The sequence below is a fragment of the Equus caballus genome, chromosome 12 (assembly GCF_041296265.1).
Source record: "Equus caballus isolate H_3958 breed thoroughbred chromosome 12, TB-T2T, whole genome shotgun sequence".
Classification (NCBI taxonomy): Eukaryota; Metazoa; Chordata; class Mammalia; order Perissodactyla; family Equidae; genus Equus; species Equus caballus.
In genome coordinates this window covers 44648030-44671455 of record NC_091695.1, presented here as the reverse complement: position 1 = coordinate 44671455, position 23426 = coordinate 44648030, and the positions used below count along the sequence as shown (strand labels likewise).

The window sequence follows — 23426 nt, the reverse complement described above, 5'->3', positions numbered from 1 at the left end:
TTTATTTACAAAAGCAGAGGGAGGGCCAGCAGACCCCTGCTCTAGACCATGAGCTCCTTAAGGATGGCTGTGTCTTAGCTTTGTAATTTCAGCCCTAGCAGTAAAAATCGCCTCAATTTTACCAAAGAGGAAGTACTGTGATGCTCAGCAAACCCCCAGCATTGCAGGGTAAATTCCACATGACTTCAAACTAGGAGCTTGAACTGGGTGGTGACAGCTCTCAGTTGCGTTTCAGACACTCCCAGAGCTCACAGCTATGGAGTTGATCCTGTCTTTGCACGCCCTCAAGTTTCTGTGCCTGGTTTACTTGATTAGCCCAGAACCACAGCACAGGTTTTCAGCTGTCTGAAAATAAAGCCTTTCGGTTTATTCCCACGAGACCGTCCTTCACAGGCTTTGGTTTGGACCCGGGGGAACCTGAGAAGGTCTTACACAGATCGGGACTCAGTCACAGAACTAGTACAGTGCAAAGCCCATTTCTAGTTAAAGGCAAGTCCCATACACTTTCCCCTACACTCCACTGTGCCCCATTGTTATCCCACGTCTTACAGGCACAAAACATTTTGTGAGTTTCGTTCCTGCGTCTGTAAAACGGGGGCGAAGAATTAAAATTGCAGAATTAAATTAATGAACCTGCAGGTAGGTCTCTGAACGAACACAGGACTTGCCAAGCTGTAAGCGCTCAAAACACTTGAGCTGCCATCCCCGCTATTCCCCACCACGTGGAGCCCCAGCGCCCGCCCCCAGGGGCTGGATCAAGCCCGAGGGAGGGGGACAGGGATGTGGCAGGGGTCACTCCCTCGGACACCGCCCCCTGCGGCGCCGTCCGGGTACGACTGAGCTCCCCAGGCACAGCCCCGGGGCTCCAAGTCGCCTCAAGGCCACGCGCGCAGGCGGCCGGCCGAGCCCACCACTTCCCACTTCCGCCAGACCCCAGTCCGAAATAGCCGCTTCCGGCCGCGAGCTGGACGGAGCCAGAGCCGCCCCGCGGTGGGCGGGGCCTGAGCTCGGCCACGCCCCCAGCTTCCGGCTCGCAGCTGGCGGAGCCAGGCACCGCCGGGCCGTTCCCGACTCCGGCCGCGGCCGCCCGGCCCCGCCCTCCCGTGACGTCACTTCCGGGGCGGACCGGGCGGGGCCCCAGCTGGGGTGGCAGCTCCGAGCCGTGCTGGCTGCGGTCCGCGCTGCTCCGCTGCCGGCCACGTCCCCACACCGGACCGCGGGCGCTGCCCCGCCGTGCGAGGGCCGCCGGGCCGCCGCAGGCCTGCCGCGCCCGGTAAGGGACCCGCGCTGCCGTCCGGGGAGCTGTTGTCACGGCTGTCTGAACTGGCTTGGGGCAGAGAGAGGGAGGTAGGGGGCAGGAGGAAGGTGAGTGGGGGCTAGAGAGGCAGAGGAGGTGAATGGGGACAGAAGGAGGGTGAATGTGGGCAGAAGGGACAGAGGAGGTGAATGGGGGTAGGAGAGGCAGAGGAAGTGATTGGGGACAGAAGGAGGGTGAATGTGGGCAGGAGGGACAGAGGAGGTGAATGGGGGCCCGAGAGGCAGAGGAAGAGAATGTGGGCAGGAGGGACAGAGGAGGTGAATGGGGGCCCGAGAGGCAGAGGAAGAGAATGGGGGCAGGAGGGACAGAGGAGATGAATGGGGGCAGGAGAGGCAGAGGAGGTGAATGGGGGCAGGAGAGGCAGAGGAGGAGGTGAATGGGGGCCCGAGTGGCAGAGGAAGAGAATGTGGGCAGGAGGGACAGAGGAGGTGAATGGGGGCCCCAGAGGCAGAGGAAGAGAATGGGGGCAGGAGGGACAGAGGAGATGAATGGGGGCAGGAGAGGCAGAGGCGGGTGTATGTGGACAGAAGAGGCAGAGGAGGAGGTGAATGGGGACAGGAGGGACAGAGGAGGTGAATGGGGGCAGGAGAGGCAGAGGCCGGTGCATGTGGACAGGAGAGGCAGAGGAGGTGAATGGAGGTACAGAGTGCAAGAGGATGAGGACTGGAGGTGAGGAACAGAAGGTGAGAAAGGAATGGAAGGAGTCAGTTGGGCGCTGAGACTCGACTCAGGAGGAGCATGGGTGGGGACTGGAGAGGCAGGAGGAAGGCTGAAGGGGATCCCAAACCAGAGAAGAAGAGGCCCAGGCAGTTCCCAGTTTGGGAGCGGGGGATGGGAAAGTTGGGACACTCCCGAAGGGGTGGGGAACTGAAAAATCTCCCAGGAGGCCAGGACCAGACTGGGCCCTAGGAAGCGTTGCCCTCAAAGAAAGAGTTGGCCCTTTAGGTGACCCAGGCCCTGTCTTCCTAGGAGGAGCTTGTGCATTTCCATCTACCTGCCTGCCTCCTCCATGTGAGTCTGGATGGCTGCTTAGTGTGTACCATTAATTATTAGGCTGATAAGAGGAATCCCCATCCCCCTGGTTTGCCTTAAGACGTAAACATCGTGCTTAGAAATCTGCGTACAACAACATGCAGTTATCCCCCCCGCCGAGGAAGCGTCTCTAAAGTTTCAATAAAAATGATGAGGAAAGTATTTAAAATAGAAAATTTCTGCTTATATGCTGGACTTGCCTAATAGGACAAAGGAAATTTACCCACATTGCCAGCAAAAACTACGCCCTTGATCAGCATTTAGCTTTGATACCAAAACTTCCTAGAAGTAAACAGTGTAATTAAGATGACACCCAGTGCTCCTAGTTCCCATCTGTCTCGGGGACCCATCCCTTGGACCACAGGACGATATCTATATATACAAGACCACAAACTTGTGTTCCGTGTGTTCTGATACCAAAGTTCAGCCAGGTGAAGTGTCAAGATAAGCTATCTGTGGTTTGCCCTGTTTCTGCTTCCGCCGTTCTTACTCCTCGGTACGTATAGCTTCTCCAGCTTGGAGTAGGGGCCTGGGCCACACTGCTGCAGAGAAATTATTACTAGCCTGCTGGAATGTGGGAGTGACCCTGGGAGTCCCCTGCCAAGCCTGAGGATTACTTGTGTTGGATCTGAGGAATCTGTCTAAGCCAGAAAAAGGAACTGGGCAACTTGGAGTCTGATTTCATGTAACTTGCACACAGCACCCTGCGTGTAACAAACAGGTTCATCAAAGAGTTAAGAACCAAGCCAAGGTGGGGAACACAAGAAGACAGGAGGTGTCCGGAGGCGTCACAAGGTCCCGGAACAGAAAAGGAGAAGGAAGTTGGCGCCCAGGGCCGCAGTCTGGGGGTGCCTTCCTAATGGAGTGTTGCGTGGCTCAAGGGGGTGCTGCCCCGTCCCTGCAGAACTCGTGGGGAGGTGACCATTGGCAGGGGGACCTCCCAGCGCAGCCTAACCTCCTGCGTCCATCTGCGCTGATGTCGCCCTTAATACTAATGGTTCTTTCTTCCTTGTTCCCCTCCTGCCCCAGGGGTCTCTTTCCTTTACATCTATTATGGTCTGAGGCCTTGATCCACCCAGTCTCCTGCTCCAGATAATAGTGGGAATAACTGGCCAGACCCTCATTTAAGGCTCCCTGAAGCCTTTGCAGGGGAAACTATTATTTTAAATCTTGTTAATGATTTGTCCGTTGTGCGTCAACTTACAAAGATTAGTGTGGGTCCCCACACGTGAATCTTGACATTTAGAATATGCTGTTGGATGGGCTGGCCCCGTGGCCATGTGGTTAAGTTCACGCGCTCTGCTTCGGCAGCCCAGGGTTTCGCTGGTTCAGATCCCAGGCGTGGACATGGCACCGCTCATCGGGCCATGCTGAGACGGCATCCCACATAACACAACCAGAGGCACTCACAACTGGAATACACAACTATGTACTGGGGGGCCTTGGGGAGAAGAGAAAAAAAAGATTGGCAACAGATGTTAGCTCAGGTGCCAATCTTAAAAAAAAAAAAAGAGTGTGCTGTTGGAAAGCAGAGGCAGGACCATACCAGAGAGATGAATTCACGGCACAGCGAGGGCCTGTTCTGGACTCCACACGGCAGCCACTGCCTGTTTCTGTGGGAGCGATCACCACAGAAACAGGGATGGTATCCAGCAGAAGTTTCCTGAAACACTTGTAGGGTTTCCTGACACACTTAAGGAGCTGCTCCCTGTGTGCTCTTGCCTTTGTGTTTGTAACTGTGAGTGTGATTGCACACATGTGTGTGTGTGACTGCATGTGTATGTGTGTGGCAGTGTGCACGTGTGTGTGTGTGTGTGCGCGCCTGTGGGCATTGTGTTAGGGAGTGGGCCCAGGGTGGTCCTCAGGCATCCCCACCTGCTGGCATCTGCCCCTGTAGGAGGTGATGAGCTGTTTCTTTACTCTCCTGAGTTTGGATTAAGAATTCGGCAGTGAGAGAATCATTTGTGCTGGTAACCTCTTTGCATTACAATTGCACTCCTGGATTCCTCTAAAGGTTTGCTTGACTGTAGAAAAATGCGTTTCCTGATATGTAGATCGTGAAATTTCTCTCAGTTATTAAAATCTACGTGTGAAACTGTCTCAAGTGAGATTCCTCGGGGCCTGCCTGCCTGGTAGGTCAAAGTACTTGAAGAAAATCAGACATCATTTTCTTTCATCGGAGTCGTTCAGAAATGTTTTACAAAAGTGGTACATGCTTGTAAAAAAGAAACAAAGATATAAAGTAGCAAATGGAACTCACCAGTAACTCCTATCCCTCAGGGATAACCATTATTAACATTCTGGTACAAATCTTTCTAGACGCACGTCTATTTAAACAAAAATTGGATCATGGCGTGTGTACTGGTGTATGACCTGCTTTTTGCACTTAATGATATATGCTGGGCATCTTCCCGTGTCAATAAATAGAAATTTGTGTATTTTTTAGCAGTTGCCATAGTGTTTTATATATGGATGGGACCATAGTTTATGGAAGCATTCCAATTTTTCAGTATTATAAATAACGCCGTGATGGACATCTTTGTAGATCTCTATCTTTGGACATCCGTCCAATTACTTCCTTAGAAGAAATTCCAGCAGCAGAAGAGCGCCACATGACAAGTTTCGGTACATATTGTCATTTCCCAGTATAACGATCTATTGAATGCTGCTGTCTTGGTGTCTCCCTCCTCCCTGGAGGGTTCTCCCCATGCTCTGCCTAAGGAGTGTTTACTCTTTCAAACCCTAGATGCGTCTGTTACCAGAGTGGAGCATCTGCCTGTGTCCCACCTGTGCCACAGAGCATGCCATGGCCTGGGAGTCCTCCACGAAACTGCTGTCACCTCCTGCAAAGCCAGACCTCCCCCGGCGAGGACACGGTGCCCAGCCCGCCGCTCTCCAAGGAGGAAGATGGCCCAGCCTGGGGGCATGCCCTGAGCAGCTGCCTCTGGTGAGCCTGGAGGCCCTGCGGGTGGGGCACCTGCTTGATGATGGGATAGGGAGCCCCGAGAGGGGGCTTTGCAGGGTCAGGGAGGGTCATGGAAAAGGGAAAGACAGCAAGCCCCGAGGGCCAAGCCTTCCATAACCAGGAGGGGCCCAGTCTATGACACTTGACCGTCAGAGGTGGTGCCTCCGGAGGCAGTCCAGGAGGATCGTCCCCTGACTGGAGGGGGTGGGGACCATGTGGTCCTCTTCTGTTTCTATGACAAGTGCCAGTCACCACCAGAGGTTCTCTCTTGGTCTTGTGTCGTAACTCCGAAGTACATGTGGGAGCCCCTCTGGCTGCACAGGCGGAGGGCCTGCATCCCACTGATGCAGGGGGTGGAGGAGGCTGTCCTTGAACCAGGAACGAAATGGGCCCTGTCTGTTCCAGGGGGAGGAACTGGAAGGGAAGGAGGAAATCCATTCAGCACATTGGATCAGTTCCTCCCTGCCTCCAACAGCTCTGAAGTTCACTAAAGGGCTAGAGCAGGGCTTGGCAAACTGCAGCCCGTGGCCCAAGTCCTGCCGGCTGCCTGTTTTTGTCAATAAAGTTTTATTGGGACAGAGCCACACCCATCATTTCCATGTGGTCCCCAGATGCTTGTGCGCTACAGCAGCAGCCCTGAGTAACTGACACAGGGAGCGTGTGGCCCACAAAGTCTAAAGTATTTGCTGTCTAGCTCTTTACAGAAAAAGCTTGCCAACCCTGCCCTAGTGAGGGGGTGGCGGAAGCCCTAAGGACTGGGGGGCATTCAGGAAGCCCCCGTCACAACCTCCCACCCCAGCAGACCCCAGATCCAGGCTCAGACACGAGGAGCACGTTGGGCTCAGTGGTGGTGGCATAGAGGTGACTGGCCAAAGAGAGCCGCTGAAATCCCGGTCTCCACCGAGAGCCCAGCTGCATCGCTTCAGCTGACAGCCAGTGGGAGTTCTCTGTGCCTCACAACTTGCAGCCTCAGTTCTTCCCTCTCTTGATACTGGTCTGTTTCTTCTCGCCCCACCCCACCCCCACTTGTTTCTGCGAGAACAAAGAATGCCTTTTGCATTCTAGAAAACAGATGCAAAGCTATGCTTTGGAGGGCTGAGTAAATTTTCTAAACCTGTAAGACACCAGGACCATTTTGGAGGGCAAGTGCGGCCTGAAGCTAGACTAAAGCTGGTGACTCTTGGAAAGGGATCGGAAGCATCAGGGAATATGTGCCAGCCTTCCAGAAGCGTTTGTGCTCAAAGGGGTTTTTCCAGTCATGGGCCACTGACAGGAGATAGAAAGGCACCAGGTGACCTCCCTCTGGACATCCCTTTATGCTGCACAGGGGCTGTTTCTCTGTAGCTCCCAGCAGGGCTGGAAGTGCTTTGTGGGGTCGGCTGTGACTAAGCCAGGCGCCGGGCTGGGCACTGCAGGTATTTCACGTGCCCGGGACGGGTGGGAGCCTCGGGGAGAGCCTGGCGGGGGCGGGATGTTGAAGGCTGCCTCGGCCATGTTAGGGAGTTTCGGGGTTACCCTGGGATAGTAAGGGGTTTAAGCAGTGGAGGCGGCCAGCTTTGTGGGTATAAGGATGTTTCTGGCAGCTGTGGGGTGGGAGGGGGATCAGGGCCAGGATGGAGGTGACTGTTAGGGCTGATGGAGGACAGCAAGCCTGCCCGGGTCACCAGGGGCAGCCTGGCTCGAGGGTCACGGAAGCAGCAATCAGCGTCTGGGCCCGGAGGCGTTGTTCAGGACGTCTTCATCCAGGGTGACTTGAGGGCTCCCCTCCGTGACGTTCTGTGGAACATAGGAACTTCCCCGTGAGGGCCAGTGGAAGGGCTGAAGGCCCGGGGTGTCTTCAGGCAGGACTGATTTTGGAGGCCCCCTCAGGAGTCCCATTCTCGTCGCCTGCCCTCAGGCTCCCAGCAGGCCTGTGCTCTGCCTGCCCTGTACCCGTTGAGTGTTTAGTTAGGGGGCTCACCGTGACTGCATGTGGCCGGGGTATTGTCCGGAGAGGGCCTGGGCCTCGAGGCAGCCTCATGGGATTCAGGGGCTTGGATGGGGCCGAGGACAGGATCAGGGAGCACCCAGGACCAGCAGGGCATGACGCGATGGGATGTGTGAGACCACCTGGCCCCTCAGCTCCCCATCGCACTCCTGTGGCAAGAGACCCCCGCCTGCCGGCCTACAGGAGGGACCAGGGGTGAGTGTGGGGAGACCCCTGTGCACTTGGGAAACTGGCTCTGGCTGAACCCAGTCCACATCCTGCCGAGGCTCAGCCGTGGTGGCATCTCTGGAAGTTTCTGTAGTCACACTGTTGCCCCTGCCGACACCTCAGCTTCTGCAATCAGGTCCTCTCAGCCCACCCTCTGTCTCTCACAGGAGCACCCCTTCATGGAGTCCCTCAGCCTCCTCCAGCCTTGTCCCCTCCTGCCTCGTCGCTGGGCTCCTTTCATGCCCACCCCCTCGCTTACCCCTCCCGCTGGAGCATCTCCCTGCATTTGTCACACCCCTGCCTCAGGCCTGCAGGGGCTCCCATCCCCGCCCCCCTCAATCCAAACTGCCCTGTGGTGGCCCGCCTGTCTCTAGTCTAATTCCAGGTCTCACCGTACTGTCCCTTGGCCTCCGGCCCTGCTCTTGGCATCTGCTGCTCTGTCCCACTCGCCTCCCTCAGCCCTTCTCCACCAGGCAGATCCCAGCCATCGTTCAGATCGTGGCCCAGGTCTCGCTTTCCCAGGTAACCTTCGCTGGCACCCCCACCCACCCACCCGCTGGTTGAATTCAGTGCCTCCTCTGGGCCTCTACAGCACCCTGTCCTCCACCCCCCACCTTTGGGGTCTCCACACAGAGGACTGGCCTCCAGTTACCCTTCAAAGCCTGCCAGGGTGCCATCTCTTCCCTGCTTCCCAGCACTGAGTCACGCCTCTGCTCCACGCTTGCGCCCGCTTGCAGTGACCTCTTTTCTGTGTCTCCCGCTGGATGGCCAACTCCTGGAGGAGGGACTTGTGTGGCTTTCGTCTTTTTCTCCTAGGTGCGCTGCCTGGCACGTGAGCAGACACTCAGGAAACACTGGATGAATGGGAGGGTGGGTGGGTAGGTGGATGATGGATGGGTGGATGGATGATGGATAGACGGATGGGGTGGGTGGATAGATAGATGGGTGATGGATGGATGGACGATGACTGGCTGGCTAAGTGGCATCTCCCTTGTGAAAGTTGTCATCAGCCGTGACAGGGTGCACAGTAGTGCATAAGGCCTGATTTGCATCCTGCAGACCATGGGAAATGTCCAGGAGGAAAACTTGGCTGATCTTGGTGTTGGGAAGGCCTTGGCCCTTCTCTCCTGCTCTTTCAGACTCTGAACTCTAGGGTGGGGCGGTGAACGCGTCTGGAGGTTGAGGCGTATAGTGGAACTGGGGCAAGAAGTGCTTTAAACTCATCCGCTGCAGGCACTGGGCTGATGGCTGAGCCGCCATGGCCGAGACACGGTGCGCTCTCCCTGGACACCAGGCCTATGTTTGCACCCAGGACCCTGGCAGCCCTCAAAGCAGGCACAGGGCTGGGCCCAGGGCCCAGGCCCCAGGAAGGGCTGTACGTTACTGACCAGGCACCTTCTTTCTTGAGCACAGATCCGTTGGCCGAGCAGCAGGGAATTGTGAGGCTGAGGAGCGGCTAGCTGGGAGCCTCAGGGACCGCCCAGCCTGGCTCCCGGCTCACCCGCAAGATGTGGACAGCCCTTGTGCTTGTTTGGATTTCCTCCTGGTCCTTATCTGAAAGCCAAACGACATCCCAGGAGCCACGTAAGTGAGGGAAAGCTGCGTGATTACTGGGCAGGCCCACAGTGGCCCCGAAGCACCCTGAGCCTGAGGGGTGTCTGTGAGCCAGGCCGGTGATTCAGGAGCCCTGGAGCTCCCCGGTTGCTGGGCTGGGAAGGGTGGTCAGGCCAAGCTTCTCCAGGGCCAGCGTGGGTCAGAGCCCCCAACAGGACCGGGCATCTGAGCCCTGAGAGGCTCACTGGGCTGGCCCTGCAGAATTTCCTTTCTTCTGTGAACCCAGTCTTCACTGGGGAGTGCGTCCATTCATCCATCAGATGTTTAATTGCACTGCTACTCTGTGCCAGGCGCTGTTCGTCTCAGGAGTTCCTCCTGCGCATCCTTTCAGAAAGCCAGGAAGTCTTTTTGTGGTGGTGTCACTATGTGGGGGACGATTTGTCTGCTTTGTCAACCCGGGTGTGTGTTTGATGGGGTTTTTTTAATGGTGAATCACACCCGCGATGTGAGATTTTTCACTCTGATGTTAGGAGAATTGAATCAAAGAGTAAAGCTCTGAAGCCTTCGATGGGCTTGGGCTTCAGAGTTTTAAAATCAAGGTGCCAGGAGCAGTGGCAGGCGTGTGCGGTGAGAAGCTGAGAGGGAAACGTGTTTGCACGTCCCCTCCTCCCTTCGCCCTGGGCCGAGAGGAGAGGCGGGCTGGGAATTCAGACGATGGCCGAGTGACCCACCTGCACAGGACTGAAAGTGATTGTGTCTTTCTCTCCTTCTGACTTCAAGGGTCCGTAGACCTCAACAGGATGTTGGAAAATTCAGTCGGCAACAGTACGTTTCAGGAAACAATTTCGAGAGTCTTTAATAAAACTTCTGAAGGAATGACTGTGGTGACACCTTCTCCTGTCACGTTGACCAAAGGGACTTTGGTGGTTGACCCCACCTCTCCTGCAGTCACAGCAGCAACAACACATAGGACAGGTGTGGGCACTCCGGTGACTGCAGAAGGTACCCCTGACCGGGCAGCCTCCGGGGTGCCCAGCCCGCCCAGTGCTGTGTCTGCGGGGCCCGCCCCGTCCGCCCCTGCTGCTCTGAGCACCCCGCATGCTCAGGCATCCCGCAGCGGCACAGTGCCAGGAGCAGCCACTCTGACAACACAGGCCATGGGCACGCAGACTGCTGCTGTGACCACGGCAGGGATGCTCAGCCCGCAGGGCACGCACAGTCCTGAGCCCACGTCTGGCGCTTCCACAGCCATCCCTGTGTCCTCCTTGAGTCCCCACGCCCCTAACGTGTCCACACAAGGCCCCAGCATCCCGGCGTCGACAACCGGGCCTGTGGCTGACACAACAAGCAGGCCCACACCCACCCTCTCCAATGCCACCGCAGAGCCCACGCCCACCTCCATGGCTCCTCCATCCGTGACAGCGGTGACAGCCACCACCAAGCCACAAGCCGAGGAGCCAGCTGCCAGCACAGTGCCAGCACCTGTACCTCACAGGAGCCCCACTCCTGAGGTGGAGGCCACGTCTTCCATGACACAGCCAGGCACTGCTCCGTCTGCCCGGGGGCCCACAGGGCCAGGCACACCCCAGACACCGGAGCAGGTCGAGCCTGAATCCACCCCTGGTACTGCGTCTGCCGGGCCAACGCCCGGGAGCTCAGGGGACTCGAGGATGCCGGCCACGGACTCGTGCCAGCTCAGCACCCAAGGCCAGTACTTGGTGGTCTCCACCAAGCCCCTCACCCTATCCTCGGTGAACAAAAGTCTGCTGTTGGCCGTGCTGCTGTTTGGGGTGACCCTGTTCATCACTGTCTTGGTTCTGTTCGCCCTGCAAGCCTACGAGAGCTACAAGAAAAAGGACTACACGCAGGTGGACTATCTCATCAACGGCATGTACGCAGACTCAGAAATGTAGGAGGGGCGGCCCGCGGGCTCTGGCAGGCCCTGGACGGCTGGCCCGTCCCTCCTCCCATTCTGCCCCTGAGACCAAACTAAGTGCTTCCGAATTCTTTGGTGCAATTTAGGAGATAGGCCAGATGCTTAAACATGTTTCATTGCTGTCCTTTTAATTCCATGATCACTAAAGAGTCGCTGCTTTTTTCATAATTATTTTTGTAAACGAGCGCATTGCCGGGGCAGGTGGCGATTCCGCCTCGGGGCGGGCGGCGGGTGTGGCTCCCGACCAGAATTAAAGCAATGACCGCTTTCCCCCTTCAGGCCGTGTCTCCCCATTTGTGTCGGCCTTGTCCTGCCCACCATCGTGCTGGGGAGAAATTTCGAGATGCGTGTGATGGAGTTTGTCTTTGTGAATGTTAATCCAACGCAAGGCCCTGGGGGTCCATGGGGTCTGGGCTGCTTTCCCGGGCTTCGCTCTTATGCCCAGCCCTGCTGTGCCCTCGACGGGAGAGCTCCAGCCTGGGGGTCTCTGGCCCACGTGGACACGGAGCCCCTCCTCTGACCCGCCTTTTTCTGGACTGTTAGGTGGTGAGCCCGATTTGGGCATGAAGGAGCTGGATCCAACATAAACCACACGTGAGCACACGGTATAGCCGGATCAGCCTGGACCTGCTCAGACTGAGCTCTCCGTGACCCTGCACAGCTCAGGCTGTGCACTCGCCTCACGGAAACCCAACAGGGTCACGCGGCGGGATGGTCATTGCTAGCACCTTGCCCCAGGTCACCCTGGAGCCCCGGGGAGCCCCAGGCCCGAGCGAGCCCACCGCCCTCTCTCCCTAGCAGGACGGTTGCCCTGGGTTCCAGGCCCCGTGTCCCAAACACCCCTCAGAGCCAACACTGCGCTTGTCATGTGCCAACTGTTGTCCTGTACTTAATGCATGTGACTCATTTAGGCTCCCTCGACCTCAGGAGATCATTTTAAAGGCAGGGCCACTGAGGCACAGAAAAGACGTAACACCCACTAAGGGCTAGAGTCAAGATTAAACCCAGCTCTTTACCTGCTTTGCTTTACCACCTGCCCGGTGAGCTTGACCTTACGGCCAGAGAGCAGGTAGGCAGACACCTAAAGCCGTGTTCCCAGGCCGGGTGTGCAGCTGCTAGCTGTGTGACCTGGAGCAAGTGTGGGATGTTCTGGGCTCAGTTTCTTCCTCCGTGAAGTGGGGAGACAGTAACATCTGTCACAGACCCACAGCATGGTGCCTGGCCCAAATCAGGCAGAGGAGTCGACTCTTGCTTCTCAGCTGCTCTCAACCCTGGGGAAGAGGCCGTTTTTGTCTGGAGTCCCGTTTCTCCATCACCGAGATCTCCCTGAGCCAGGCTGGGTGTCCAGCTGCTGCTTTTTTTTTTTTTTTTTTTAAAGATTGGCACCTGAGCAAACATCTGTTGCCAATCTTTTTTTTTCTTCTACTTCTCCCCAAACCCCCCAGTACATAGTTGTATATTCTAGTTGCATCCCCTTCTGGTTGTGCCATGTCGGATGAAGCCTCAGCATGGCCTGATGAGCAGCGCTGGGTCCACACCCAGGATCTGAACCCGTGAAACCCTGGGCCGCTGAAGCAGTGTGCCAACTTAACCACCCTGCCACGGGGCCGGCCCCTCCAGCTTCTCTTAAATTCTGCCTCCCCTGGAAAAGATTTCAAATGACCCCTAATAAAAGACAAAGATAGTGAACTCCCAAACTGTTTGAAATAATATAAGAGCCGAGGGTGGAGAAATACACAGAGCACGCGGAGAGGATCAGAGCCTCCGCACGGCCCTCACCTGTCTGCTGGCTCTGTCCGGGGTGGCCTCACCTGTCCTTCCTCACTGGTTGGTCCGGCAGGCCCAGCAGCCCCCTTTCCTTCCTCAAGCCTCGGCCTGTCTCTGAGCCATGCTGTGTGTCCCCACAGCTGGGCTCCAACCAGCCTGTGTCCTTTTGTCTCTCTCTTCCCTAGTGGACACCGTCACACACCTGAGCCCATGGGCGCGCGTGATCACAGGTGCTGGCCCTGCCGTGGCTAGGGAGGTGTCACCCTCCCTGTCCTGGGCTCCAGGCCAGCTTGCAGCATTGTCCTCGAGTCTGAGGGACAGGCAGCTCTGCGTACCAGGGAGGAGAGCCGGGGGGCTTGAGACGGTGCCGTTTCCTCCTCCACCATCGAACCCCGGTGGCCTGGGCTGGGCCTGGCCTGTGAACAGACAGCCCCACACCTTGGCTGATTGGGTCTCACCCAAGAGAGCCAGAGCCCTGGACCCAGGCCTCAGAGGATGTTCCCACACACTGGGTGCCTTTTTTCCATTCCGGGGAGATAGGGCAAGGGGCAACCCCCAGGGCTGGCTTTCCTCCTCAGCTTGTGACCAGGGACCTCTGCCTGACACTCCCACATCAAGGAACAGGGCTGTGGGGTGTCCCAGGGCCTGCCTGTCCCCCTGCCCTAGACAGGGACTCCAGGTCCTTTCATCCCCTCCACCTCCCTCCCTGGGGGTCCCATTCCCCACCAGCCACTGTCATTTTGGCTCCCCTGGTGGGCCACAAATTCCTAACATCCAAGGCCGAGCTCAGCGTCGGCCGCGAGATTGTGTGTGGCCCTAAGGGTTCTTCCTAAAACCAATGGCATCATTGCTTACCTGAGCTAGAAACCCATGCTCCATCCTTGAGGCCAGTCGACCACCCTAAATATTCCTTTTAGGGGGCCACTCCCCCCTGCCTGGGGTTCTGCCACCCACTGCCAGCTCTGACCCAGCTGTCCCCCACCCTGCAGCCAGGCACCCCTCAAACAGAAACCTGAGCCCACCATTCCTGCCAAGAGCCCTTCCCGGGAGAAAGGCCACAGTGCTCTGCCTGGCATTCCAGGCCAGGGCCGACCCTTCCAGTGGGTGCTGGCTGAGGAGCACGAGGGACAGAGCCCGTCTCAAGAAAGCCCAGGAGATGGCGAGCACGGAGAGCCCTTCCATGCAGGCCTGTCCAGATCCGGGGGGCCGCAGGTCTGAGCCCGGCCTGTCCCCTGCCCTGGAGGCCTCCAGACTGCATGAGCTGGGCAGCTGTTCTGGCCTGCAGGAAAGTCCCATTCGGCATCAGTTTCTCAGGCGTCTGTTGAGCCCATTGTTTGCCAGCCAACTGGGGATTCAGAGATGAAGCTGCCCGCCCCTGACCCTCAGGAACTCGTGGTGTGGTGGGTGGGACATGAGGAGCACAATGAAGAAGGTACGAGGTGGGCACACGGAAGGCACCTGACCCGCCTGGGGGCTCAGGGAGGGCTGCCTGGTGGAGGGGACTCACAGCCTCTCTCTCCTGGATGCTTTGCTCCAGCAGCAGCGGCTGTGGTTGGTTCAGTGCCCAGAGCAACACTGGCACACGGGAGGAGTGGGGTCCCCATCCGATGGGTGAGAGTCTGAATGGAAGGTTCCAGAAAGCCAAGGTGGAAGTGAGACTCAGATTTGGGGCTTGGCCCCTGAGTAAATCCAGGCACAGGAAGACCAAGCCGCTTGCCCAAGGTCACCCTCCAAGCGAGTGGCAGGACAGGATTCACTCCAGGTCTGTCTGTCTCTCTGCAGATGTTGGCCGTGGAGCCAGAGCACAGGCCGCCGGGGGCCCGTCCGAACACCGGGCACACAGCTGGTTTCCTCTGGGACAGGCCTGCATCCTCAGGCGAAGGAAGTCCAAGGGCTCCCCCTGGCGGCCGAGGCTCCCTCCCGCCTCCCTCCCTCCCCCTGGGTGAGGTGCCCTCCACCCCGCCATGCTCACCCACCCCCAACTTGCCCTGGGGAACCCTCCAGCCCAGCTCCCCGGGCACCAGGCAGCTTCCTGGTTCCCCCACCATGGAATTCTTCCCGCCCATTTGGTGTTCCTAGACCAGGTCTCTTCTGCTGTGGGAGGGAACATTCTAGATGGAATTCTATCCTTTGTGCCTGTCACTGTCTCCTTGCCAGAGGGAAGTCACAAGTTCAAGGAGAATGTGGGAAACTCACGGGCCCCTCAGCTTCTGTCCAGAACTGACAAGCCAAGTCCGCCCTCAGCCGCAATTTTTCCATCTACAACTTTGCTTGAAAACAGGGGGACCAAACTTTATCCAGCACGGGAAGAGAGACTAGCTGATATTTTTTGAGCACTTACTATGCACCAGGTTCAAGCGCCTTCGAGCTAGCATCTCATTTAACTATCTCAGACTACATCTTCCTGCTCCCCCACCCCTGCCCGCAACTTGTCCTCCACTCAGCAGCCAGAGGACATTTTAAAAACATAAGCCAGATCTTAACACTCCCCCGCCTAGATCCCGCCCATGGTTTCTCCCTGCGATTAGGAAAACAATCACGACACGTGGACTGAGAGCATGTGTGGCCAGTGGGAGGCACTCATGAACAGTCAGGGAAATGGGGGATCCGGGCAGAGGGACCAGCCAACGCGGAGCCGCAGGACAGAGAGAAGCCCTGCGGGTGTGGGCAGCAGAAGGGCGGGGGGGGGGGGGGGGGGGGCGGGGAGTGGAAGAGACAGGCCAGGCCGGGAGCAGGGACACGGGCCTGCGTGGAGCAGGGTGAGGAGGTGGAGGCCCAGGAGGGTTTTAAGCAGAGGGACAACATCATCTGACTTAGAGTTTAAAAGTTATTTCATTGCACGGAAGTATTTACAGATGAAGTGGTGTGCTGTCTGGGGGGCCCGAGGGGAGGGGACCGGGGAGGCACAGCAGATGGTTCCTATGCTGGCCGTTGGAGGTGGTTGGTGGGTCCATCGGTCTGATATCCTGTCCTCTCTATGTTTGTGTGTGTCTGGCAATTTCCACCATCAAAAGTTAAAAAGAGAAAGGAAAGGACGGGTAGAGTTTAAGTCTCTTAAGTAAATGGTGCTTCTGATTGCGACATGGAGGGCGGGTTGGGGCCAGTGCTCAGGGACCCAGCTGGAGGCAGCTCAGTTGTCAGGGGAGCACTGATGTGGCTGTGTCCGCACAGATGGAGAGAAGCCGATGAACTTGGGGACACGTTTTGGAAGCTGAGTCAACAGGGCTTTCACTCTTTCTTTTTACACACACCGCACACGCACAGAGCGGAAGCCAGGATGATCCCTACGTTTTTGGCTTAGGAACTGGGATGGCGGTGGTGTCATTTCCTGGGGGGAGGGGACAGTGAACCCTATTCTCAGTGCTTGCACGTTAATTCATTCAATCTTTCCTACAACCCCTTGAGACAGTACTCTCGTTATCATCATCACCCCCAGCTTGCAGAGGGGAAACTGAGGCCTGGAAGATTACTGACCCCGCCCGGGGTCACACAGCTGGTAGGCAGCAGAGCCGGATTCACGGCCAGGGACTCCACCCCGGCTTGCGCGCTCTCACCACTAGGTTCCACTGCCTCCTGATGGGAGGATGTGGGAGGATTTGGGGCGTGGGGGGCAGGAAATCAAGAGTTTTGTGGATGTGTTAAGGCTGAGACGTCTGTTAGGTGTCAGGAGGGCATGGGATACCAGTCTGAAGTTCAGGAAGGTCCCCATGGGAGAGAGTAATCGGGAGCCCTCAGCACAGACATGGTCGGAGGAGAGAGGGGAGGGGAACCAGGAGAGCAGCCCGGGAGCAGCCAGGGCTCAGATGCGCGCGGAGGAGGAGAGAGAAAGCACATCTCCTTCCGCCAGGAGAGTGTGGCGCCCTGGGGTCCGAGAGAAGGGGCAGTTTTGAGAAGGAGGACACGGACAACTCTTTTGGATGCTGCTGAGGTCCAGACAAGAAAGGGGCAAAGGAGTGGCTGCTTATTTAGGCCAGACTGACGTGCCAGGTGGGCCGAGAAAGGCAGGCCGGGGAGCAAGTGGCCAGTGACCACAGACAACAAATCCTAGAGGTTTTTCAGGGGACACGGGGGGTGGGGGTGGGGACAGGATAGTGGGTGGAGGTGGACAGGGGACCAAGAAGGATTTTTTTAAAATAGAGATCCTCGAGCTTATTAATTTGTTGATGGGAATAGGGAGCAGAGAGGGAGAAACTGTTGATGAAGGACAGGAAGAGGAAGAATTGGGGCAGCAAAGTCCTTAAGAAGGCGCAGGGAAGGGCTTCAGCCCAGAACAGCATTTCACTGCCCGCCCACATGGTGGGAAATACTATTATGCCCATTTCCAGATGGGGAAACTGAGGGCAGAGAGGTCAGAGGACTTGCCCAAGGCCACACATAGGTAAGGGCTGAGCCAGGCTTTCAGTCCAGTCCATCTGACTCCAAAACCCACACTCCCACCGCCGATTGACCCAAAGCACCAGATTTGCTCCCACGGGGCTGCCACACGCCTGTGGGCCAGTCTGGTGTTCTCGGTGAATAAGCTCACGGTGCCCCAGGAACAGGCACACAGCAGGCTTGGTGCCACCTCGCTGACTGCGGTTTTACGCAGTGTGACAGGGTGCTGCACGAGGGAAGCAGGCACAAAGATGTGCAGGTGAGCAGAGAGGAACCACAAAGGGCGCCACAACCGGCGGGGGGGGGGGGGGCCCAGTGCGTGAGGTCTGAGGGCCCTGTGAATGGAAATGTGCAAAAGAGGAAGACCCCGCCCCAGCCTCTCGCCTTCCGCCTGAATCTTTGGGAGACCCCCAGCTCAGCATCTGTCAGAGCCCCCAGAGAACAAGTCCATAAGCCTTGAGTAGTTCTTTGTCTCGGGCAACCTTTGATTGCAAGGAACAGAAACCTCGGGCCTTCCCGGAGAAACAGGGATTTGTCACAAAGCTAGAGAAGCCAGGACTCATGGAAGCTGTGCTCTCCACTGCTCTCGTTTCCTCTTCTCTGCACATCTCTGTGCTCCTCTCTGCAGAGCCCCTGTCTTTATAAGACTTAGGGTCTGCTTTCTCCAGGGGGCTCTGGCTCGGAACCTTGGCACCAACAGTGGCCCGTTTAAGCTGCAATGTGCAACTTCCAGGGTCCCCTGTGGTCCAATCCACTGTGGCCAGGAGGCTGTCCCTAGTGGGCTGTGGCTGCAGCCCAGCTGTTAAGCAAGGGGTGTGGACAGAGAAGAAAAGATGTCCATGTCTAGCGGGGTTTCTGTTCCATGTGCTAGGCCCTGGGCTGAGCTCTGGGGCACAAAGATTCGAAGGACGTGCTTCCTGCCCTCACAGAGCTGCAGGCTAGTGGGGAATTCAGATGGCAGACAGTGACAAGAAATCAAGGGTTACAGGAGAGGTGGATGTCCCCAGGGCCTGCTTCGGACACAACTCAGTGCGGACACTTTGCAGGGCAACTGACAGCGGTGTTAAAGCTACAGATGCAATTACCCATCTCGGTTTCTGCCCTGCAGAAGACACAGGAGGCCCGTATTAGGATACTATTGGCAGCGTTATTTGAAATGGTGAAAATTGCAAACACTCTAAACAGTCTTCGATAGGAGCACAGAGTATGAACAGCAGTTAGAAAGAATGAGCTAGAGCTATCTGTAACAGAATCAAGAGCTTTCCGAGACGTATTATTGAGCAAAAAAAGGGGGAAAAAAAAGTTGCTGATAGGACAGTAGAATACTCCTTGCATTATGGAGTGAGCTATTGCCCCATGACAATATCACAAATTCAGTAGTTTAAAATGACACACATTTATTATCACAATTTCTGGGAGTCAGGAATACAGGCGCGGCTTAGCTGGGTCTCACAGAGCTTCAATCAAGGTGTTGGCCGGGGCTGTGTTCTCATCTGAGCCTCACGGGGGGCGGGATCTGCTTGTAAGCTCGTGTGGTTATTAGCAGCATTCGGTGCCTTGCTGGCTGGAGGCCTCCCTCGCCTCCTTGCCGTGTGGCTCACTCCACAGGCAGTTCACAACACGGCAGCTTGTCTCTTCAAAGCCAGCAGAGGAGAGAGTCTCCAAGCAAGATAGACATTAAAGTCTTTCATCTTATTGTGATAAAATTTCCCATTTTAACCATTTAAAAGCGTACAACTTCAGTGGCATCAAGTACATACACAATGTTATGTAACTATCGCCACTATCTATTTCCAGAACTTTTTCATCACCCCAAACAGAAACTCTGTGCTCATTAAGCAATCGCTCTCCATTCCCCCGCCCCCAGCCCTTGGCAACCTCTAAGACTCGAGGTTCTGTCTAGTCATTCTGTCTTTATGAATTTGCCTCTTCCAGACATAGGAGAATCATATAAGCAGAACCATACAGTATTTGTCCATTCATTTCTGATCTTAGTAATTTGAGCCTTCTTTCTTTTTTTCTTTTTTTTTTTTAAGATTTTATTTTTTCCTTTTTCTCCCCAAAGCCCCCCAGTACATAGTTGTATATTCTTCGTTGTGGGTCCTTCTAGTTGTGGCATGTGGGACGCTGCCTCAGTGTGGTTTGATGAGCAGTGCCATGTCCGCGCCCAGGATTCGAACCAATGAAACACTGGGCCGCCTGCAGCGGAGCGCGCGAACTTAACCACTCGGCCACGGGGCCAGCCCCTGAACCTTCTTTCTTTCTTCTCTCAGTGCATTTAGCTAAAGGTTTGTCACTTTTGTCAATCTTTTCAAAGAACCAACTTTTGGTTTCATTGATTTTCTCTATTGTTTTTCTAACTTCTATTTTGTCTATCTCCATTCTAATCTTTATTATTTTCCTTCCTTCTATCAGCTTTGGGTTTAGTTTGCTCTCCTTTTTCTAGTTCTTTAAGGTGTTCTGTTAGGTTATTGATTTAAGATCTCTCTTCTTTTTTAATATAGGCATTTACAGCTATACATTTCTCTCCAAGCACTGCTTTCTCTGCGTCCCATAAGTCTAGGTATGCTGTGTTTCATTTTAACTCATCTCAAGCTGTTCTAATTTCCTTTGTGATTTCTTCTTTGACTCATTGGTTGCTTACGAGTGTGTAGTTTAGGGACCAGCCCCGTGGCTGAGTGGTTAAGTTCGCACGCTCCGCTTCAGTGGCCCGGGGTTTCACTGGTTCAGATCCTGGGTGTGGACATGGCACCATGCATCAAGCCATGCTGTGGCAGCATCCCACATGCCACAACTAGAAGGACCCACAACGAAAAATATACAACTATGTACCAGGGTACTTTGGGGAGAAAAAAGGAAAAAGAAAAAAAAATCTTTAAAAAAAAAAAGAGTGTGTAGTTTGATTTCCACATACTTGTGAATTTTCCAGTTTTCCTTCAGTTATTCGTTTCTAGTTTCTTTCCATTGTGATCAGAAGAGATACTTTGCATTATTTCAATCTGTGAACATTTATTAAGACTGTTTTGTGGCCTAACATACGATCTATCCTGGAGACTGCTCCATGTCTACTGGAGAAGAATGTGTATTCTGCTCTTTTTAGGTAGAGTGTTCTGTACATGTCTGCTGGCTTTGATTGGCTTATAATGTCATTTGAGTCCCCTGTTTCCTTATTGTTCATCTGTCTGGTTGTTCTAGCCATTATTGAAGCTGAGATATTGAAATCTCCAACTATTATTGTGGAACTGTCTATTTCTCCTTTCAATTCTGTCAATTTTTGCTTCATATATTTTGGGGCTCCTTTGTTAGGCGTAGATATGTTTATAATTGTTATAACTTCTTGCTGGATTGAATCTTTATCAACATGTAATGTGCTTATTCTCTCTTATAACCTTTTTTGACTTGAAGTCTATTTTGTCTGAAAATAGTATAGCCATCTCAGCTCTCTTTTGGTTACTATTTGCATGCAATATCTTTTTTCATCCTTTTACTTTCAACCTCTTTGCATCATTGTATCTGAAGTGCGTCTCTTATAGACAGCATATCGACGGATCATGTTTTTTAATCCAATAGGCCAATCTCCGCCTTTTAATTGGAGTTTAATCCATTTACATTTAAAGTGATTACCAATAAAGAAGGATTTACTTTGCCATTTAACTATCTGTTTTCTGGATGTCTTACATAATTTTTGTTCTTCAATTTCTCCATTACTGCCTTTTTTTTGCTCTTAGTTTATGTTTTTGTAGAAAACTACTTTGATTTCCTTATTCTTTCCTTTTCTGTATATTTTTTAATTATTTAGTGATTACCTGGTGGATTACAATTAATATCTTAAACACTTAATGACTTAGTTTGCATAATACCAACTTTGTATCAACATTCTGCTCCTAAACACCCTTAATCCTTCCCCTTTATGTTGTTATTACCACAGATTACATATTTATACATTGCCTATTAACATAGATTTATAATTATTGTTTTATGAACTTGTCTTTTAAATCACATAAGAAAAAAAGATGAGTTACATATCAAAACTTCGATAATACTGGCTTCTATATTGACCTATTTAGTTACCTTTACCAATATTCTTTATTTCTTTTTATGGCTTTGAGTTGCAGTCTGCTGTTCTTACATTGCAGCCTGAAGAGCGCCCTTTAGTATTTCTTGCATGGAAGGTCTGTTGGTAATAAACTCCCTCAGCTTTTGTTTGTCTGGAATGGTCTTCATTTCTCCTTCATTCTTGAAGGAGAGTTTTGCTGGATACAGAATTCCTGGCTGGCAGTTTTTTTCTTTCAGGACTTTATATAAATGTCATCCCCCTGCCTTCTGGCCTCTGTGGTTTCTGAGGAGAAATGAAGTATTCACCTTATTGAGAATCCCTGGTATGTGATGAGTTGCTTTGCTCTTGCTGCTTTCAAAATTCTCCCTTTGTTTTTGGATTTTGACAATTTCACTCTAATGTGTCTTGGTGTGGATTTCTTCAAGTTTATCCTGCTTGGGATTTGTTGAGCTTCTTGGATATGTATAGTCATGTTTTCTTCAGCTTTGGGAAGTTTTCAGCCGTTATATCTTCAAATATTCCGGCCCCTCCCCCCGTCAATCTGAGTATGGTGAGGAGGGCGTTTGTGTTGGGGAGTATCCTCAGTGGCAGAGTTGGTTACACTGAAGGGAAACAATGAACTAAATAGATTAAGGATTTAGGAAGATATGTTTCTTGAAAAGGGAGAAAACTAGAACGAAACCTAGAGCATTGAATTGGAATTGGAGGCATTAGTATGACATCACAATTTTCAATAAACTTCTAATTTCTCCATCTCACCTTTTGTGCTATATTTTTGTCACAAAGCTTACTTTACATACGCTACAAATTACATACTCTTATTATTTTTGCTTTAGATAATTATATTTTAGAGAGATTAGAAGTAAGAAAAAAACATCTTTTCTATTTGCCTTTGATTCAACCATTTCTAGAGTTCATTTTTGTGTGTCCATCAAAGTTTCTGTGTGGTATCACATTCCTCCTTCCTGAAGAACTTCCAGTAACATTTCTTGTAGCACGGGTCTACTAGCAATGAATTCTCTCAGTTTTTAGGTTTTTCTTTAGAAGTCTTTATTTCACCTTCCTTTTTGAAAGATATTTTCCCAGTACAGAGAATTCTGGACTGACAGATTTTTCTTCCAGCATTTTAAAGATGTCACTCTATTATCTTATGGCTTGCATGGTTTCTGATGAGAAGTTGGCTGAAGTCTTATCGATGTTCTTTTGTTTGTAATATTTTTTCTCCCCCATGACTGTCTTCAATATTTTCTCTTTCTATTAGCTTTTCAGTGGTTTGAAAATGATGTGCTAGGGGGGTGTGTGTGTGTATTTGTTTGTTTTGTATTCATCCTGCTTGGGGTTCTCTGAGGTTCTTGGATCTGCAGTTTGTTATCTTTCGTTTTTGTAAAATCCTTGGAGACACTCTTAAATATTTGTTCTGCTCCATTCTTTTTCTCTTCTTTTAGGACTCCAATAACACATATTTTAAAACTTTTGACATTATCCCACAGCTTTTAGGTGCTCTGTTCAATTTTTCCCCACTCTTTTCACTTTGTATTTTAGTTTGCACAATTTCTATTGACATAAACTCAAGTTCACCGATTCATTCCCTGGCTATACCAATTCTTCTGTTCAACCTGTTAAAGGGAATCCTCATATCTGAGACTTTTTAAAAAAAATTAATGCATTTCTGTTTGACTCCCTCTTATAGTTTTCATCCCTCTACTGGAATTCCCTCTCTGTTCGTGCATGTTGTCCACTTTTTCCATTTGATTGCTTTCTACAATTATTGATTAGTTTGCATTTTCTAAAGCTTTCTATAAATGGAGCAAGACAGTATGTGCTTTCTTTTGGTCTCTCTTCTTTCAGTTAGTATGTTGTTGTGCATATCAGCGATTCATTCCTTTTTATCTCTGAGTAGTATTACATTGTATGGATACACCACAATTTCTTTGTCCCTTTATCTGCTGAGGGACACTAGGTTGTTTCCAGGTTGAGCTATTAAGCTGCTATCAATATTTGTGTGCAAGTTTTTTTGTGGGCATTTGCCTTTGTTTCTCTAGGGTAAATACCTAGAAGAGGAGTGGCTGGATCACATGGTAAGGTGTGTTTAACTTGTTAATAAACTGCCAAACTATTTTCCACAGTGCTTGTATCATTTTCAGATCCCACCATTAGTATATGAGAGTTCTAATTGCTCCCCATCTTCACCAATATTTGATACTGTCAGTCTTTTTAAATTTAGCCATT

General features: G+C 52.9%; 1 protein-coding gene across 11 annotated transcripts; it reads left to right on the top strand.

Annotated features, from left to right (window-relative positions):
* The first annotated feature begins 767 nt into the window (after positions 1-767).
* On the top strand, positions 768-11277 carry C12H11orf24 (chromosome 12 C11orf24 homolog). Of its 11 annotated transcripts, none has more exons than XM_070230235.1 (6): positions 1112-1273; positions 5097-5297; positions 7895-8031; positions 8247-8325; positions 8923-9093; positions 9844-11277. In XM_070230235.1, exons 5-6 carry the CDS (start codon positions 9018-9020, stop codon positions 10974-10976), a joined length of 1209 nt encoding a protein of 402 aa, XP_070086336.1. In that variant the 5' UTR covers positions 1112-1273; positions 5097-5297; positions 7895-8031; positions 8247-8325; positions 8923-9017; the 3' UTR covers positions 10977-11277. The 11 variants fall into 11 exon arrangements, with proteins under 11 accessions (XP_023510369.2, XP_070086336.1, XP_023510372.2 ...); XM_023654604.2 differs by having other exon boundaries at positions 8205-8325; XM_023654602.2 differs by having other exon boundaries at positions 8143-8325.
* The last annotated feature ends 12149 nt before the right edge of the window (positions 11278-23426 follow it).